Genomic DNA, 20,346 nt, shown 5'->3' with positions numbered 1-20,346 from the left:
TTGCAAATATGAGGTATCAATTCTGGTATTCTTTCCAAAATACAGGGAAGTTGTCAGGCAGTAGTTTTGAGCCTATTTTTAGAGACTGGACTGGAAGATTCTTTTTCATAGTCTAAATAGCCCATTTTTCTTAATTACTTAATCGGAACACTCATAAATATTAGTCTTCTGGATCAAATATTTGTGAAATGGCCAGATGAGCATTTGCAGTTGTGCTAAGTCTGTCAAGAGAAATGAAAATGCACTATAAATATTACTTGAGAGGAACCTTTGTGGCAAGGTTGGAATGAAAGAGCTCATCTTCCCTTTCAAGAGTACATTTGGTTCCAGATGCATTTTAGCTTTGTTGAAAAGGAGTACGTTTGGAAACTGTTACTTTCAACTGCAAGATGTTATTCACAGCTCAGAAATCATCTCTCACTCAAATAGAATTTGCTCCCTAAAATAGATACGTAGTAGAGAGAAAAGAATGTCAATGGATTCATTTGAAAAACCTCATTTACTTCCTACTTATTTTTAAATTGTTTTCAGAACATGCTGAAATAGAAGGGAACCTAGAAAAACTTCTACTGTCCCTATAAGCATCTTTTAAAATTCATCACTACATCTTTCCAGATTTTCTTATGCCACAATTTCAACGGATGCTTTTTTTTTAACTAGTCATCCTTCCTATATTCCTTTTGAATGGCAGTCGCTCATGCTTTATTCTTTATTAGCAATTCATCACTTTGTTTTGCTATGGGAAAACTGAGTTTTAGGATGTTTCTATAATTTCTAAAAATGGAAGAATCTTAATGTAGAAATTAATCTAAGTATTCAAAACAAGGTAAGAATTATGTGTGAGGCCTGTAGATGTGGAGGAAATAGGTTTTCTTTTCCAAAGCTACTGAGTATCAATAATTGGGAAGAGTCTGGAATAGCAGAGGAGGGGTAGGGTTGGGAGGTGTGGGGACCACTACCCCCCAGTCCCCACAGTTCTTAGGCAGATGTGAGAAAGCAAGGAGGTACAAATTTCCTTCATTTTTCTGGGAAGTTTTCTTACTGGAATGAGTTCTGCTATCATGCTTTTCTTCCAGTTGATATCAGTATTTCAGTGCTCCTCCAATATTTTGAAGCTATTCTATGTGGAGAAATGATAGGAAATGATTCCATATTCCTGAGTGTAGTCCATTTCTAAATATTGTCTGCTGTAAGGCTAATGTGGGAATGCCTGATTATAATGCCTTGCTAGGCTGTCAATCCCATTGTAATTCTACTTAGCAAAGCATATGTACAATAACTTTAATACATTTGAATGCATTTCAGAGCTTGCTGGGATATACCTCACATAGAATTATTCCTGAAGGACAAAAGGAACCAGGTCCTCAGGACATAAATAGTTGTGGAGAATGTTTCAGAAAATTTTAACTTAATGCTTTTGAAGTTTTCAGTGCTACTATTACCTGGCTTCATAATTTTTAATTTTAGAAACCACTCTTAGTTAGCTGGAAGGGCTTTTTAAATCAACAGTCCACATTAGGCAGAATGCTAATTTTCTCGTGGCCCTTTTTTGTATCATGCTAAATTATTTCAGTAGTTTAATGGTGGGGAAATATGATACTACATTTCTCTTCAGAGAATTTTTCACTGAAAATTTGAGTAAAACATTTGTCTCTTATTCTTTATATCTAGTTGATTCTTCCTGCATTCCTTATTTAATTATCTCCTATGCTTATCTTCTGTGAGTAATGGGACACCCATGTAGCTTTGCTTGCTCTTGTGCTCTCTCTCCTTTTTTTGTTTCCTGTGGAAAATGTGGATCTGATTTGTTTTACTTCCTGCATCTTCCTGCTGAGTATTTTCATACAGCCCCTCTGAATGTTAAATTATGTTTACATTGAAAATCTCTTAATTCAAACTGTAATGTATTTTCAAAGCAAAGTCTTTCCTGCCTGGCTCTTTGCAAACTATTTCTGTACAGTGTTTAGATGCTGGCATCAAGGAAAACAGCTTTACTTTTACTGTGCAGTAACTGTGTAATCAGATGTTGGCTTGTGATGAAGCATGAATTAAATGCTTATCTCTTCATTTTATTTAGCTGTGCTTTTTATTCTGCTTTGCTGAATAGGTGATTGCCCATTACTGCATGTAGTACATCTTCCTTTCTAGTAGTAGTTTGCTTTTATGCTACTGTGCTTTATTATTATAAATACACAAAATTATTAAATATACATTTTTTCAAACCAGAATCAAGACTCGAAGGTTGGCTTTCAGTACCAAACAAAGGAAATATAAGGCGGCATGGCTGGAAGAAACAGGTACAAATGTCTTCTTTCTTTCTTCCTTCCTCAATTTCCTTGGAAAGGTTTCTAGGCATATGGTGAATTGGTTTTACAACACGTATTTAAGAAACAAGAAAAATAATTAAGAGTAATTTTAGTTGTTGCAATCACGACACAAAAGGAATGGCACTCACCAGTCAGGTGGTAAAGTGAGCAGAGAAAAAGGAAGTTTATTATGATTTGAGGTTTAAATAGGATTAGGAATTTGATCAAGGACTGGGAGATGAGAGGACCACCTCTCTGATCCCAGTGATCAACTCAGAAGTCCATTACTTTGTCCTTCCCCCTGGAAAGGAATGTCTTATTTACCAAACATCAGTCTTTGTTTTTGTTTAAATCATGAGAAAGCTCCAATAAAATGAGAAACAATCAGAGGGCTGAAAAATCAGGTCGACATTCAGTGTATGAACATTACTGAAGAAAAAAAAACCCAAGAAAATTCAAGTTCAGTATGAAATCTTTAGTAACGCCATTGTGCAAGTTTACAACAGGGGAGGAAATGCTTTACAGTGAGCATCTTGGGACCATTAAAAATCACATTTCTTCTTTGAGTAAGCATATTTATAATTCTGTTACTGGAAAAGAACCTCATTGTGAGACTTGGCAGCACAGAGTATGGAATAGCACACTTAAATGTTCTAAAGGTCCTGGAAGAGTGCATCACACTAACTTGCCACACATGATTTCCAAGGATGTTTCTGTCTCCCTTACCTTTAAAATGATTGGCTTCTCTTGAAAAGAACTGATTTACTCTCAGAAACAGGATCTCTGTGCTGGGATTTCCACTCCAAACAAAGCAGTCTTGTTTTGCCTCTGCAAAGGTTATGATCTGGTTCTTTGGCACATCTAATGTTCAAATTGAGATACTTAGAATCTGATTCTTTCTTAGTTTCTGATTCTTTTCTGGCTTTTCAGTTCCCCCCTTTGAACATCTTTTAATACAACTAAATACAAAAGTGAACATGGTCTCTAGAATTTTTTAAATTTGAAAACCTAATTGTATGAAACAGTTTATTTTCCTTCATCTTCCTTATATGCAAAGACTGCTACTGGAAATTACTGAGTTATTAACGACCCTTTAGAAGTAACTTTCTGGTTCCTGTTGAAAGGTATTTCTCAAATGCTCCTGTTTACATTCACATTCTGCAACAGCTGGAAGTGATTCCTATAGCATTTAAAGGAGAAAGGATTCATTCCTGTTAAAGGAGCGTTTGCGTGTTTGTATTGGGCCTTTAGCTGCTGTACTCCACCTTTAAAGTACTGCTGTTTTCAGTGGGCTTCCATGGCCTTCTTCATACACTCCAAAGTGTTTGAGTTCCAGACCTGCCTATTTTTACATCAATATCAGATCTTGGTGATTTGTCTGTAAGTTAAAGCCACCACCTGTGCTGGCTTGCTGGGAGTGAGCGATAAGTCCTGCCCTGATGGCAGAACTAATGGCCAGTCACCTTCCCCCTGCCCCTTTGGGTAGGGGAGGAGCAGAAGCAGAATTTATAGATTGAGTTAACAATTTACTGAAAGCACAAAGCAAGACTAAGACAAGCACAATAAAACCAGCAATATTAATACCAAAATTATACAGAAAGAGAAGGTGCTTTACCCATGAAAAAGGTGTTCACCACCAGGAACAAAATGAAATGGTGAATGCTTCCTGTAGATCTGTTTGATTGCTAAGGCTGCTTGAATCCTCGTGTTATAGAATTGACTGTGCCTGGCACAAATCAGGTGGTTTTGTTCTGGTCTGGATTATATAAAACACTATCATTTTTCTGTCAGAATGTTTCTGGCATCCTTTTATGGTTGTTATGTGAAAATGGAGATTGTTTTTGCATTCTCTGACAACTGAAATTTTAAACACCTGATAAATGCAGCTTCTCCAGTGAAAGACTGTCAGAATTTCTTCAGGCATGCCTGGTTAAAGGCATATTTATTTGCCTCAAGATATTTTAGGCAGTTAATCCATTCACACTTTCCTGGTTTGAATGTGCTCACACTTTGGAGGAATTTGAGCTGCAGATGGATGGCTCAGTCATTAAATAAATTGGACTGATAAGGTTCATTAACAAGCTGAGGTTCATATCAGTGAGACACAGTAGTGAGGGAGTTTGTTCACTCACATGTGCATATATTCTGTTGGCTGAAGTGTACTGTAGCTGAAACAAGCTGGCAGGTAGTCAGCCTCCTCAGGTGCTTCTCTTCCAAATTCTCCTGCAGTTTTAGTTTGTGAAGGTGGGAGGTGTATGCAAACTCAAATATAGGCATGCCCAGATTAATTTAAAGGAAATGAAAAGTTATATTAGGAGTGTAATTGGATTGATGCCTGAGTGGTTACAACTTGAGCTGCTGCATTTCTGACTCAAATGTCAGTAGCACTGAATGTTTTAGCTCCGTGCCCTCTGAGTTATTTAGCTTAAGTTAAAGGAGTGAGTGTGGAAAACTTACTTGAGAATAAAAACTTCAGTTATACCTAAAGCTAACACTGAAATGGGTTTTCCTTGTTTTTATCTGGAGCTTCATTTCATCCCAAATGGAGATGATAAAATATCCTTCAAAAACCACTTTAGAACAGAACTACTGTCAGAAGATTTTTTTATATTCACAACAGGATATTGATACTGTTGTATATAACCTTTTTTGTGAGGTTAAGTTGTTCTTTCACCAAGGCTTATATATAGTGTGATAATTGAATTCTCTTAAAGTCAGAATTTGCATTTGTGATAGTTGTAATTTAAGGGCTTGCTCTTATCTCTGAAAGGCAAAGGTGCACACTTCAAAGATGAAAAAGGCATTAGTTTTCTATTGGAGTGGATAAAGGAATTGAAGTACAGTCTTTTTCTTCAATGAGAAAAATCACAGGAGCTTCACACTATTACAGCTTAGTACTTACTCCAGGTGACCAGGCTTTTCTATTAAGGAATTGTCACAAATTGCCCTTTCGTGGCTTTTTTAGATGCATTGCTGTAAAGGAGATTTACAGCTGTAGCTCACACCTTGCACAGCACATTTTAAAAATACTGTTGTATAAACTTAAGGTGTTGTATAAACCTCAGGTTTTGAGATCAGCTTCAAATCCTATGTAAAATGAGGTTGAAACCTTCCCTTGTAGAAGGAGTATACATTTATTCAAATTATCAGTATCTGCATTATGCAGAAATCCATCCAGTTACCTGCCAGTACTTGGAATTCAAGATGAACTATTGGTGTATTCACTCTCATGCTTTTTTTGTCCTTTCCCCGCCTTCTGAGTTATATGTGAATCTGGAGATCAGTATAGACAGACCTGGACCTTCCAGTTTACCTCCTTTTAATTTTCTTTAGCATCTCATATCTTTCAGTTCCTTCTAAAAGATTTGAAACTGCAGGGGAAGGAACAGCCACAGCTGTTATTGAGCTTATGCTTGTGGACAGTTCCAGCAAAGATGCTGGACTAGGAACTCCCAGTGAGGAGCAGCAGGCAGTGATTTCCAGTCTTGAACTGACTGGGAAGTGCTTAGGTTAAAAGTGTTTGATCTTAACTATCTCAGTGTATTTGTAGGTACCAGACCTCTGTTTCTGCTGATTCATTCTGGCTCTTTATTTTACCAGTCCATTACACTGGAAGTGTAGGAAATAGCAGGAGCCATGGGACTCTGTTTTTAGTCTACCAGCAGTTTGGTGTGAAGTACCAGTGAGTCCTGCAGGCCTGTAGAACTAGAGGTTTTTACGACATTATCAATAAGTGGTAATTTTTGCATTGTGTCACTCACAGTGATACAGTAAATTTCATAGTAACCTGCCAGTAGCAACTCAAATGTGTGAGTTTGTGTACAGATGGATTTCCAGAGTCATCACACACATTTTAAAGTGATCCAGTGACAATGCAGTAACTGCAACTCTAGCATTGCAGAGCTGTTCTTAGTATAGCTGCCTTCAGGATGATTTAAACATCTCCTGATGTTAATTTAATATCTCTAATTTACTCTGGCTTTTTATGTGCATGTGGGAGTATATTAGGATAAATAATTGCTTTTTAAAATGTAGTTTCAACTGTTTTACCCTTTCTTTCTACAGTATGTTGTGGTGAGCAGTAAAAAGATACTGTTCTACAATGATGAAAAAGACAAGGACCAGTCTAATCCATCTATGGTACTAGATATAGAGTAAGTAAAGTTATTGTTAGTTTTGGATACAAATTGACAAAAGAGTATTGTGTGTGAAATAGCAGAAAGCTTGAAATAAAAATTCCATAAATAATTTTTTATTTCCCTTACTGGTTAGCAAATGTCTATTTCAGCATACCGTTAACAGAACTTTGACAGTTCTTTTTCTTTGTCCTATGATTGCTAAAAGTGAAATAGAGAAAGGATCACTGCTGTTCTAGTCCAAAGCATTTCTAACTTTTCCAGCTGTTTTCTGTTTAAAGTGATAAAATACATGAATTGTGATTATTTTACATTGGTTATACATGAGGAAAATTGTTGTCAAATATTACTGAAGCCCCTCTCTGGTACATGACTGTGATGTTTGAACAGCTGATTGACATTATGGTATCTTACAGAATAGTAATTGAAAAAAGGTTTTAGAATTCCTGAATAGATGTATCAGCGACTAACAAATACAGTGGTCTGGAAGGAATCTCAAACTCAGGAAGTGCTTAAGCTGCCAATTGCTCAAAACCAGGAAAAGAGTTATTTTCTCTTTGAACTGTTTTGTACTCTCTTCTCATAAACGTCTGCTATAGCTACTGTTGAAAACAGGATGTTGGGAGAGATGGACTTAGAGTCCTGACCCAATATTTGATGATGTTTGTTCAATTTAAATAGTATTTTCAACAGCATGTGCCCCAGATTTCCTTTTGTGATGTTTTGGCATAGATTGTTCATCAAGCCATAACATGATTTAGTGAAAAACTACTGGATAGTATTCTACCTAATATGATTACTTCCATCCAGGTTTTCACTAAGCTTTTCTAACAATAATACTAGACTTCCTAGTGTTTTGAGGAAGTATTTGAAAGCCTTTATCTTAAGTAAATTTACCATGATGGATCTTGAATGCATTCTAAGATAACCCTCTTTCCATGCTGTGAAATACTTTGGTCTTACGTGGGTAGACAAAATCTATATGGTTTATGAATTAGTTCGTAAAATCGTAGTGTGATGTTGAAGTAGGTTGTGTTGCTTGCATAATTTCTAAGAACTTCAAAGCAGTTTTATAGTGGTTCTGAATCATACACAACCTTTTAGAATTTTCTGATTCATGTTTCTTCTAATCTAGTAAGCTGTTTCATGTCCGGCCTGTAACTCAAGGAGATGTATATAGAGCTGAAACTGAAGAAATTCCTAAAATATTCCAGGTAAAAAAGAAGTATATTCTCCTGTCTATTTAACTCTCTTTAAAAAGTGGTGGCTTCTGTGAAGAGGATGTAAGAGTACTTAGTGCTTCAACAATAACACAGCAGTGTTCTTTTTCAGATTCTCTATGCTAATGAGGGGGAATGCAGGAAGGATTTGGAGGTAGAACCAGTACAGCCGGCAGAGAAGACAAATTTTCTAAATCACAAAGGCCATGAATTTATTCCCACGTTATACCACTTTCCAGCCAACTGTGAGGCCTGTGCCAAACCTCTCTGGCATGTCTTTAAACCCCCTGCTGCCCTAGAATGTCGAAGATGCCATGTGAAGTGCCACAGAGACCACTTGGATAAAAAGGAGGAATTAATTGCACCATGCAAAGGTATACTCATGTTTTCATCTGTTCTGTGTTCTTTGTGTGGTTAAGCCAAACCTGCTAAACTGGTGAATAAAAGCACTTCAGTTTAAAATTAAACCTAGAATTAAAGTTCCACGATTTTAGATGTGACAGTTGCTATTAAAGCAATAGGCTGTTACACTGCTCATGGACCAGGCAGCTGTGGCAAACCTCTGTAGGGAGGCCTATGGTGGTTTAACTGATGGAGCTCTGCTGAGGGCCCTGAGAGCATAAGGTTCCCTAGAGGTTTGTGCCCAAGTACTGGGCAGCTCCCTGGTGCCCACACCATTCCCTCTGCACTTAGACCTGACCCATGCTAGGGACAATTCTAGTGGCTGTATCAGCAAGCTCTGCTGAGACCTTGCAGAGTGGTTCTTCAGCCACCTCACAGACTGGAGTAGAAGATTGTTGCCTGTGCTGCTGTGAAGTGGAGCCTTCAGGATATGTACTCTGGAACTTGGCCATAAGGCACCCACACAACTTGCCAGCTTATTAAAATTGTAAATAATGTAAGTTTGTCATTTCTCGAATATTCATGTTAGACTCAGGAATCTTAATGAAGAATGACAAATCATGAAAAACATTATATTCATAATCTTCCCTGCTGTTTGTTGTATTCCAAAAATCTGTAAACAAATCCCATACAAGAATGTATATAATAGGTGGCATTGTTCCTTCCAGTGGCACAGATGGTGTGTCATAACTCTTACTTTCATACGGAACCCTGGTTTTCACTGAATCATATTCCTCCTTTTTCCTTGTAGTGAGTTATGATGTAACTTCAGCAAGAGATATGCTCTTGTTGGCATCCTGTCAAGATGAACAGAAGAAGTGGGTGACACATTTAGTTAAGAAGATCCCTAAGACTCCACCATCTACTTTTGTTCGTGCTTCTCCTAGAACTTTGTCTACGAGATCCTCAGCAAACCAGTCATTCCGAAAAGTTGTTAAAAATACTTCTGGAAAAGCTAGGTGAGAAATAAGCTACAAAAACTACAGATCTTCTTGGCTAAAAAAACCCCCTTCATTTATAAGTTCTATTTCATGTGAAATTGTGAAATAATTCCATAGTTACTGTTGAACTGCTGATCTAAATCTTTGCTCAAATCCCAAAGGAAGGAGCAGAATTCTCCTGCTGTTATGGTAAATTTATCAGTCCTTCACATTTGGAAAGCTACCATGGAGGTGGTACCTGGCCTTCCAGTGCTTGGGAGGGAGCTGGTTGCATTTTTTTTCCTGTTTAAAGGCAAGGCTCAGTGGATATGTCAGTAATGGCATTTAGCAGCAAGGGTGATCCACAGTCATCTCATCCATGGATTGACTCAGAGCTTGCATACTCTAGAATTCTTCTGTGAATGGGGCTGGAATGAGAAACTTACAGATTCTATCTATTGTTAGGCCAATTCTTTCGTTGTGAGGCCAGTTAAGTAATAATTTTGTTCTTTCTCCTTGCTTACTCGTTCCCAGTTGTCTTCTATCCCAGCAGTTGTTTTTGTAAACTATTTATGACCCTTTGCACTAACCAAGACATGATGTAAAATACACTGTTTTAATGCTTAGGTTACTGTAATCTGATTTTAACCTTTATTAGCTTCCTGATACAGCATGTGTGTTGTTTTGTCCCCAAGTAACCGATTGAATTGACAGTATGGAGTGGAAACTAGTGTCTCAGTAAGGAAAGAGTCTTCCCAGATTGGCAAGGCTGCCAAACATTTCTGCCATTAAATGCAATAAAAGCAGACTTTTGCATGTAAGAAGACATGAGGTGTATCATAAAACATCCTCCTTGAAGGAAACAGAAGAGGAAAAAATATGAAAGACAAAAAGGGCATTGGTTTTCTTGTACTCAGGACTTCCATCCTAAAACATAAATGATCATAGAATGGTTTGGGTTGGAAGGGACCTTAAAGATCATCTAGTTCCAACCAACTCTGCCAGGGTGGATCAGGTTGCTCAGGGCCCCATCCAGCCTGGCCTTGAACATTCCCAGGGATCATAGTTTTGAGACAGTAATATATTTAGTGAAGGCTGTCAGGATAATCCCATACAGGAAAATTACTTTTGGCCTCAAATAAAGAGCTGTCAATGTAAAAATCAGTGGTGTTGTGGGCAGTTTGGTGTTAGAGATCATGCCACAGCATGAGGACAAGGACATAAAGAGAAAACTGTGACCAGCAGTTAAGAACATGTAACTGAACCAGAGTCTTTGGGAGAGAAACCATAGTCACAAACACTAAACAAAGTCTCAATTTGCCAGTTACAGTTCAAATGGTAGGAATGCAACAGAATCGTGGTGTAATTTTACATTTTTCAACACCAGCACCTAATCGAGCTGGACTTCTGAAATACAGAAACACTTCTGATTTGTGAGGAGATTTCCTGAGAAGTGGGCAGTTTTTCCTTACAGTCTTCAGAAAAAACAAGGGTGAGTGCAGTGGAAAAGCACACATTGATAAACCTGAGTGAAAAAGACTATAAAATCAGGGACCACTTACCAAGTAGCATCTTCAGCATTGTACCAAATAAAGACAAATTGGTAATTGTTATTTTCAGGGAGACTTCAGCCATGTTTGTAATGTACTTACATGGTGTGAACTTGTTCAACAATATCTTGCCAAATTATTTGTCTTGTCTAAAAAATGTCTATTTCTTCCAACTTCCAGAAGGTTTTATAAAGCTTCATAGTGTTTCCAAACTTAATTTTTCCTTCAGTCCAAGGAAATTTTCCAAGATTGACTGAAAAATATTACACCTCTCCATAGACTTACCCAGATTCTCTAAGACTTTTGGAAATGAATGACACCTGATAAATTTAAAATAAACATAACTAAAATCTATTGTTTAGCATAATCTTTATTTACAGTAGGACTGTTGAAGAACTACTCCTGTTTTATGGCTGAAAAAATATGAAGTGCTGTATGTTTTGTATGATACATGTATTTCAGACTAAAGGCAGACAAGGATACCAGAACTGGTTAAAGAGATCTGTGACTGATTAGTAAGATTTCTCAGTGAATTTTGGACCACTTAAGACTGAAAGAAAAAGCCTATCATGCTGCTACTTAAAAGGGTTAGGTAGAAAAGCCTCCAGAATTGATAATATAAAGATCATTAATACAGTTTAAAAAGAATTTTTAAAATGTGACACTGCATAATGTTAGTCAATGTACTCACCAAAAGAGGTGTTAAATTAAGGAACTTTTGAAGAGGAGGTGCTCTTTGACAGTAAAAAAAGAGAAAACAAACAGAACAACTAATTCCTCCTAAACCAACCTACCAACCAACTAGCCAGTGGGGTTGGAAATAATTATTTTAATGTGTCATTTACTTCCATCTTTAAGATATGGTAATGGGATAATCTAAAACAATACTTGAAAGATACTGATAATACATTTAAAAAATCATCCTCTGTTCTTGAGTCTACAGATTATTTCCTCCCCTATGCTGATCCTTTTCTTGGCAAGGATAGTGCATACTTCTTCATTTCACATTTAGATGTTTAGAGTTGTAGATTTTCTCTTCCAAAAGACTCTTTGAATTGCATTCTGAGTATGGTCTCCGTTTATCCTTGCAAAGTCCTCTGGTAGCTGTAGTAACCAGCTTTCATGCATACTCTTATGGGAGAAAAATCCATTTTCTTAAATCAATTAATTGATTGCTTGTCGCTCTGTCTTAATAGAAGTGCTGGTTTGGAGTTGCCTTTAGCAAGGACAGTTGTGCAGCTAATCTGTTATAGAAAAGGAACAGATTTGGATATCTGAAAGTTTACACAAGTAGGGAATGTAACTTTTTTTAAAAATGAGAAACACCATTATTAAAGCTCTGTTTTTAAGATCCTAAAGATGGAATGAGTCTAATAGCTCACCAGCACCAGAAGGAGGACAGCTGCACATTCCTGAACTTTATCTTGTGTGAGTTCCTGCTTCACAGATTACCACAATGAACTGATTTATTTTTCAGTAGAAAATTAATCCAGGAATGTTTTGCCTAAAGGAAAGTTAAAAAAAACCCAAAGCAGAACAACAAAAACAGTCCAACCCTAAATACACAGAAGAAAAGCTTGTGATTTTCTGTTGGGTTCAGAAGTTATAGTGGTTTGAGGGAGAGCTTCAAGAATGAAATGAGGAAGGGTGATGGTGATGGTCTTGCATGAGTGAATTGTCAGGTCAGATCAACTGTTCCAAATACTACAGCCTTACGTTTTCTCCATCTCCATCTGGTGTACAACCTCTGCTCACACCTTTCTTCATCACCCAAAAGGATCTTCCAAGTTTTTGGGAAGAAATAAAGCTCTTAGGTTTTCTGAAAAATCAGAAGCTAATACCTGTATGATATCTCTGTAGCTTCTTGAATTTATCTGACAAGCTGTGACATGGATCAAACAGTTAACATTTACTTTACTCTTCTAGACTGACCACAAATCCATCAGTGAACTCAATGGCATAACTGATACCTGCTTCTCGGTGATGTCAAATACTGACAGAGCTTCTTAGAACATGTAATTAATTATAAGAAACTCTGTTTTAATGCTGCATATTGTAGTCACTGATTGTGGACAATGAGCACAAGGCATTTGGAGAGGCACAGCACTTGAGCAGCAAGAGTGCTGGGTATGTGTGTGCTCTTGTCTGTTAGGCTGCCTGAAAATGTCAGCAAGAGGTAGATGAGGGCTCTTGCACCTCCCTGATGCCCGAGGAGGTCCTTGGGTGTCTTTGTGACACACTGTCCCCATCAGACAGCTGACACTGGGCTGGGATGTAGTGGGGCCTGCATGGCACCTGCAGAGCAATGTGAGCAAACAAAAGATTTAGAGTTCACTGAGCAAAAAAGCATTAGAAAAAGGCCAGGTTGGAACTCATCATTCTGGCAGTTACACTGTGGACATTTTTGTGGCTTTCTCAGACAAATTTTTTGTGAGTTGTATCTATGAACTAGACAAGTATTACTGTGATGGACTATACCCACTGTGCCCTGATACCACTACATATTCTGTCCTGTGTGTTTAAAAAGAAGAGGTGATGGATTTATTTTAGGAAAATTTACTTCTAATGTTCCAGTGTTTAAATTTAGCTTATTAAATAAATTCACAGTGTAGCTTATGTACTGAACACTTAACTGGTAGCTCAGCACAGCAGCTGAGTTCATTTGGCAGCCTGTTGCTACTTAAAGGGGAGGATTTGCCCTCTCTGTCTTCTTTTCCTTCTTTTCTGTCCTTGGATCATAGATAAGTGCTTGAAATGATCCATTTTGGACCCTTCCATGAAGGTACACAGTTTAGTTTCCTGAGTGTCAAAAAGAATGTAGAATAACTGTGCCAAGCTAGTGAGTGGGTCAGTGCACTGAGAAGTGCAGTGATGGCTGAGGACAGGTAAGTCGGAGGATGCTTTCCTGGGGTCAGGAAGGTGATAAAGCAGAGGAATAGCAGACACTTTTCCTCTCAGGAGGCACTCAATTGTTCAATCAGCCTCTATGAACTCAAGGTGCTGCATCCCGCAGTTCTCCCTCACCGCTTTACCTAGACGTGGGAATAAGAGAAGCAGCAATGATTTTTATGGGATATACATGTCTAGCTTTTACTAAGTATCTGAAAATTGTTCTCTTGTCAGACAATATAGCAGAACTTGCTCTCGGTGATGGAGTCCTACCATGTAAGCAGGCATTAACTGTTTGTTGAATGGATACAGACTTGAACACGTGCTTGAAGACATTTCAGTACATTTCATTCAGGGTCTGACCCACCTTTCTTTGTAGTTGGTAGGCAGTGCTTCCTTGACTTCATGGAGAGGTGTCTCAGACCCATTGAAAGGAGCTTCACATATAAAAGTTCATCCTAAGTTCTATTCTCATTTTAATAACTTATCACTAATGACTATGAATCAGAACTTCATGATGAACTTGCTGGCATTTGCGGTACTGCTTTGAGATCAGAATCTACACTTCATGGCTTACAGTCTGCTGATTTATTCACGTTGTATTAGCACAGCTGAGGTCTTTTATTTTAACATAGTTGGACTTGGGCACTTGGTCAAGTTAATGCATGTTTGAAGAGGAAAACAACCAACCAGCCAAAATTCCTGTGCATCAGATGAGCTCTGCAACTGCATGTGCGTGCTCTTAGCCTAGAGAGCCTTTTCTTGTCCTGCAAGTGAAAGAGGGTCACCTTGCATTTGCCATGAATACACCCATGATTGTTGATCCTTAATTGCTTACTTGTAAAGCTGCAGTAATATTATCATCTGTCTGATCTCTGTGTTTGCTTAGGGTTGTTAGAAACTGAGAACAGTTTGTGGAAGATGATGTAGGTATGATGTTAGTATTGTAACTTGTCAGTTGAAAAAAAATTCTGTTAAAGTATTTTCTTCACTGAGGGTCTTGACAAACACACACTAGAGTTACAAAGCTAATTTTTAATATTTGTTATTAATTGCAAAGCTAATTTTTATATTTGTTATTCATTGTCTGTTTTCTTTTTTGTTCCAGCTAACCACATGTACAGTGCTTAATGGAACTTCATGGGATGCAGTGAGAGAAACAGGGCTTTTTTTAACCACACAGAGCAGTGCAGACGGGCTGTTGTTCCTTTCAACATAACTATCACAGGCTTCAGGGTTATGATTGCTATTACTGTCTCCTCCTTGCTTTGGCACAAAAGCACGCTGAGGGTGTTTAATTGCGGGTTTGCCTCAAGGTAGATTAGATTAATTATTACTATGTAATGCAACTTAAAGCAAATAAAGCTTAGCTAGGTGTATAAAAAAGGTGCTGCCTTTTTGGATTTTTTTAAAAAAGCTGACTTTCTTCATACCAGTGAAAGAAAAGGACTGTTAACCCTGTGAAAGGGATATTTATGTCAAGATGACCATATGAAATGGAGTAGAAGAGGAAGGTTTCTCAGTGAGAAGGTTTCTCAGTGAGCAATTGCTTTCAAGACTTACAAGTTGTGCTCTTGAAGACTGCAGAACTATCTTAAAATGAAGCCTTATCACTTGAACATCAGTGCCTTCGCTGCAGAGTTCTACACAACCTTAATGCTAACCACCCATTATGGAATGGATCAAAGTGTTAAATACTTTGCATTACGCTTTACAAAATACTGATGCAGCAGGTTTGTAAAGGGGGGAAAACAAGTTATTGCCTTTAATCTATGCATTGTTGCCAAGCCATACTGAATTATTTTGTTGTTAGAGGCACTAGAAACTAACAGTAAAAAGAACCACCGAGTTTGGAAGCATATTTTGGGGTACATCATTTCTATTACTGTATAATGTATTGCCTTACAATTTTAAGTGATAACGTACATTAAGTTAACAAACATTTAAGAAATATATGCACTGTTTGAACTGTAAATTATTCTTAGAACACTTTTACTTGGTTTTACTTTGTTCTCTTAGTGCCTTAACTTGAGGTAATTGTATTATTGCCATGTTGATAAATGTAGAAACCTAAAACTAAACAAAAGAAACCTCTAAAAAACTATTGCATATCAGTAGTTTTTACTGAATTTTAATTGGTTGAAGTATTGTAGATGCTAGATGCATTTCTAAATTAAGTACAATGTTTGAGTGAGAATTCCTCTTACAAAGAAAGACTGATTCTTGTTCATAAGCCAAGAGATGTGTAGGCAATGCAAAGAAAAAAAAAAAAAAAGCAAAAGCTCTGGGTAATTCAGGAATTTCAGTAAATGCTGCCAGACTCTCTTGCTTTGTAGCAGGAATACATTCATGGTATGGGCAGTGTATGGTTTTATTTTATTTTATTTCTTAACCAAATACCTCTTCAGTAATTTATAAAGGCTTTGCAGTTGTGTATTATATAAGAAGCACTGGAATACTGATTCGTCCTTAGGACGATTTGCATGTTTCAAGTGGTATTGAAAGCCGCACTGATGGATATGTAATAATAAACATATCTGTTATTAATATGATAATGACTCTCTGCTCATTTAATGAGAAATAAAGTAATTTATGGAAAGACCCTTTTGAAAATGACTGGCATGGTGTTTTCTCCTGACTGCAGCTTGTACATCTTTCTAAGCATTCAAACATTTCAGCAGTTTCTGAGTACAAGGTGCATTTGCAACATAATGCCCAGGGCAGTCTGAACTTTTTTTTTTTTTTAATTATTCCATGTGAATAAATAAGTACCATATTAAATAATGTTTTCATTTCCTTATTCTCATGGCCTGCTGTAGTAGCCTAATTTATATTTATTATTCACCACCACCCTGAGCTGGCCGTGTGATTGCTTCATCCTTCATGATGCAGGTTTGGAGTCCCAGAAATTCCACTTATTTGTGGGAGGGAACACTGTTCAAAAGACAAGGCAGTTTTGTTGGTGGGGGGTTTTGGGGGATTGTTTGGGCTTTTTTGGAACAGCCTGTAAATCCCATGATGTCCATAAATCTCCCTGGGTAATCCACCAAGGCCTGCAAAACAATAGAGCAGTAAGGCCAAATTACATGTGAGTGATTGTATGTCCTTTGAAGGTCACAGAGCTGGGAAGTACAGATAAATAGAAGCCATTGATGTAACTTCAGCAAGTTCCTCTGTGTTGAGCTTGCTGTATCTGAAATGGCAGCAGTATCAAAGCTGTGGCTGGAGCACACTGAAGACAACCTTCCAGATCACCACTCACATTGACTGTGAGCTTGTCAAGCAATATAAGGGATAATTATGACCTGCTTTAATCTCCTGTCACATACTGGGAAGGGAAAAATACAGTAAGATGATTAAACATATCTTACTTAAATATGTACATTATAATAGTAAATTCGGAGGAGTTGGAAAGGCCTGTGGTCTCTCCAGACTCAGATTAGGTTGTGGATTGCTTTTCTGCTTTCCTTTACGTGTAAGTACCTCTGCAGGCTCAAAACCTTTTGCTTGAGTAATTTATTTTAAAAAAAGTAGTATCTCGTAATTTCATATTTCATGAAACTGAAAAATAGTATAAGCCCTGTTATGAATAGCTAATGATAGTGGGAAGAGGGATTGTGCAAAAATGGTTTTTGCTCTACAGATTGGCACCTACTGTCATTTCCAGAGTTTTTTAGTAATGGTGAAGTTCTGCAGGTTTTTTTTTTTAAATGCTGATTTTGCTTGGGAAAGCAGCAGTGAACATAATGAAGTGTAAAATTATATTGACTTGTGTGTCTGGGATAAATTGCAACTAAAATGCTGTAATAATAAAGTCTAGACGTGCAAATTACAGTTTGTGTGTTCTGGTACACTGATGTTGGCACTTGTTTATTGTAAGTAAGGTGCCTATCTACAGGAATAGCTACACTTTGAATAAAAAAAAAGCAGCCAAACGTTTCTACTGTTAGGAAAAGTTATGCTTACAATCTCAACTGAAAGTCATCACGAGATAGAAAACATTTAAGCTGTGAAGAGCCAGCATAAATCACCCTGGCTGGCTTTATACTGGTGAAGTTGTAATTTTACAAGCTGCTTGAGAAATCAAGAAGTTCAGATTCTTACATGGTCTTTTTTTGTTGTTGATTTGCCTCCACCTTTTCATTTTTTTATGACTGTATTAGGTTCACTGACATTGGCAGAATGTGAAAAATCTGATTCTCTCTTCAAGCCTCCCTATTCCTGCTGAAGGCAACAGGAAAGAAAATGGAAAGAGTAGCTAACTGTGGCAAAACAGCCTGGTAAGAAAAGGATAGGGCCTCCTCCACGGATGGGATTTTCCTATAGTAGCCACTGAGGCAGTAGCCAGAAGCAAATTGGGAATTGTGCAGTAAGAGGAGGGGGCAGCAACTGAGCTTCCCTCTGAGATGGTGAACTCTGCTAGTATTTTTGAAATATACTAATTACAAATATTTTTTTAAAAATGCAGTAGAGTTTTGCTCCTTTTCTTTCCCCTGGCTGTTCATTTGTGACCCAGAATGTAAAATGTATGAAAACTGCTCAGATGGAAGAGGCAATGCAAAAACGAGCGTGTTGGTACTTTAAACATCTCCTGGATTGTTACACTTTCTTTATTGAAGATACATAGAAGATACACAGGAGTGGGGATGCCTCATCCTGGTAAGTGTTCAAGGCCAGGCTGGATGGGGCCCTGGGCAACCTGATCTAGTAAATGGCATCCCTGCCCATGGTCCCTGCCAACCCAAACTGTTCTGTGCTAGACAGGTTCCCAAGAGCATTATGTTCCCCATAGAAAATAAAATACATGTTAAGAAATGCACCTGCCAATATATTGAATGAGGGTAACTCATCTTGACCTATAAACAAGAAATGTAAATGCAGTATTTTAAGTCCTGAGTCTCTGTTATTTAAAGTGAATCTTTGTTCTACTCCAGGCATCACACAGGTGCCTAAAGCATGCCTTGCAAAGGGGTTTGGTTTCTTTTCCCCCACCTCCTGCTGTATTGCAGCACCTGCTTGTACTGAGGGTTCACCTACCACTTGTGCTCCTCAGAACAGGGCCATGGGAGCTTTCACAGCATTAAAAGCCTTTTCCAAACAGATCTGGACTTGCTCTGAGCCATCTTCCAGCACTCATAAATCCTGCCAGGCCTGTTGGCCTACGTGCACCACGGTGCTGACGACACAGCCCCAGCTTTTGGATCCAACCTGACCTGGATCCAACCAGCTCAGGATGGGAAGGAGCCCTGCTCAGACGGTCCTGCCACAGGCCAGAGACACAGCCAGGGCAAGGACTTCCAGTGTCCCCATGCCCCCATCCCAGGTTCCCCTGGGGCCTGTCCTTACTAAGAAAGAAATATGCATTTAATAATGTTCAACCAATCTTTTACAATTTTAATGTCCTCAAGTTCATATTTATAGATCAGGTTGCACTCTTTATATCAACACTCCTTATGTCACTTTGTGTAAGATTCAGGAAAAGCAGCAGCTATTGATCCCCTCCTTTAGGAAAAAGGCACACGGCTGGTACTGCAGGAAGAGACCTACATGGTCTCGGAGGAAAAAAGAGGGGGATAGTGGTTCTTCACCTTGCAGAGGTCAGGATGGTTTTTCCTGCAGATATAAATCCTGTTTCTTCTCTTTCAGTACAGCACCCTCTAGTGCCTTTCCCAAACCCTGGAAATGCACGGGGTGTGACTGCCTGAGCCCTGAGCAGCTAAGGGTTTCTCTAAAGGGAAGGATTCAGTGCAGCTTCACACTGTAGAGCATTCCACTTCCATTTAGCTGCCATGAGAAAACGTGACTCTACATATGTCACTTTTGGTTTAAAGAGCAAAACGTTTGACTGGAGATACCCCACACATAAATTCACAGGCAGGCAGCTGGGATCTGCTCTCTCTTGAATAGATGGTCTGCAGGATCTCAGCCTAGAACTGGATCAAAGCTTTTCTAGAAAGCTTCTTTCAGCAAGTCCAAGTAACAAATGATTCACCACTTTTGCTGGTCAATTTTAACACTTAAATAGCTTTAGTAATTGTAAACCCCACTTAATTCAAGACCCAGCATAGTCCAGCAAAATTTCAGCGTAACACCTTTGAAGCTTCTCTGTGAAATGTAATCCTTGCTCCCCCAAACCTCCTTGTCCCATCTAGGAGCCTACACTGGACAATAAAACCAACTTTTGCTCTTCTTCTCCATTACAAACTGAAAAGACAATTTTCTAAGCCTTTCACTTTAAGGCTTACATTCAAACCCTGGATTATTTTTATGGCCATTTTATATTTCATTCTTCTACTCTTTGGAACTGAAAAATCACATCTGGGGAATGGCAAGGAAAATATCCTTCTTGTTTAGGATATCAACTCTGGCAAAAACACGGCCAGAAGTGCATGTGCCAACAACCAGACAGTGATATAAGCTGTGGCAGAAGCTCTTCACAGCAGCACCTGTAGCAGCAGAGGAGTGTTGGGTTTCTAGAGGTGGGAGTTAGGAGGGGTCCAAGGAAGGGATGTTTCTCTCTTATCTGATTCTCTCCCTTTTGTATGTTAAAGCATTGCTTCGGTTTCTTTAACCACATCCTAATACCAAGAGTTTTTGTAGAAGCAGTTGAGATTCAGGTCTCCACGTCCACTGGTTTTAATGTTTACAGCTTGGGGTTTATCACGCTGAAGGCTCCTGGCTGTTGCCATCACACACATCCTTCAGTGCTCCTTATCTATCACTGAGCCTAAAAATCATTGCTGGTTGATTACTCATCTCCTCTCCTCCCAATTAAATTCTTCTGTTGATAATTTTAGCTCCTACTTCACCCTTTCCTATAAACCAAAACTATTTCAGCCATGAGAGCCTTTTTATTTTTTCTGCCTCCCTTCCCCTGCCTTGTGCAACCCCAGCTCTTGGGCAGACCCCTGGGGTGCAAAAGC

At 38.4% G+C, this 20,346-nt stretch overlaps 1 protein-coding gene across 1 annotated transcript in view; it reads left to right on the top strand.

Moving 5' to 3' along the window:
* Nucleotides 1–16,039, top strand: part of ROCK1 (Rho associated coiled-coil containing protein kinase 1) — an 85,403-nt gene extending 69,364 nt beyond the window's left edge. The window contains exons 28-33 of the mRNA XM_083859950.1: nucleotides 2,227–2,297; nucleotides 6,372–6,460; nucleotides 7,578–7,656; nucleotides 7,775–8,036; nucleotides 8,816–9,023; nucleotides 14,532–16,039. Of these exons, the coding sequence (XP_083716076.1) occupies nucleotides 2,227–2,297; nucleotides 6,372–6,460; nucleotides 7,578–7,656; nucleotides 7,775–8,036; nucleotides 8,816–9,023; nucleotides 14,532–14,535 (713 nt within the window). The 3' untranslated portion in view covers nucleotides 14,536–16,039. The remainder of the gene's footprint in view (nucleotides 1–2,226; nucleotides 2,298–6,371; nucleotides 6,461–7,577; nucleotides 7,657–7,774; nucleotides 8,037–8,815; nucleotides 9,024–14,531) is intronic.
* Nucleotides 16,040–20,346: the final 4,307 nt, after the last annotated feature.

The sequence above is a fragment of the Zosterops lateralis genome, assembly GCF_965231275.1.
Source record: "Zosterops lateralis genome assembly, chromosome: 1".
Classification (NCBI taxonomy): domain Eukaryota; kingdom Metazoa; phylum Chordata; class Aves; order Passeriformes; family Zosteropidae; genus Zosterops; species Zosterops lateralis.
This window is presented reverse-complemented; position numbering and strand designations above follow the sequence as displayed.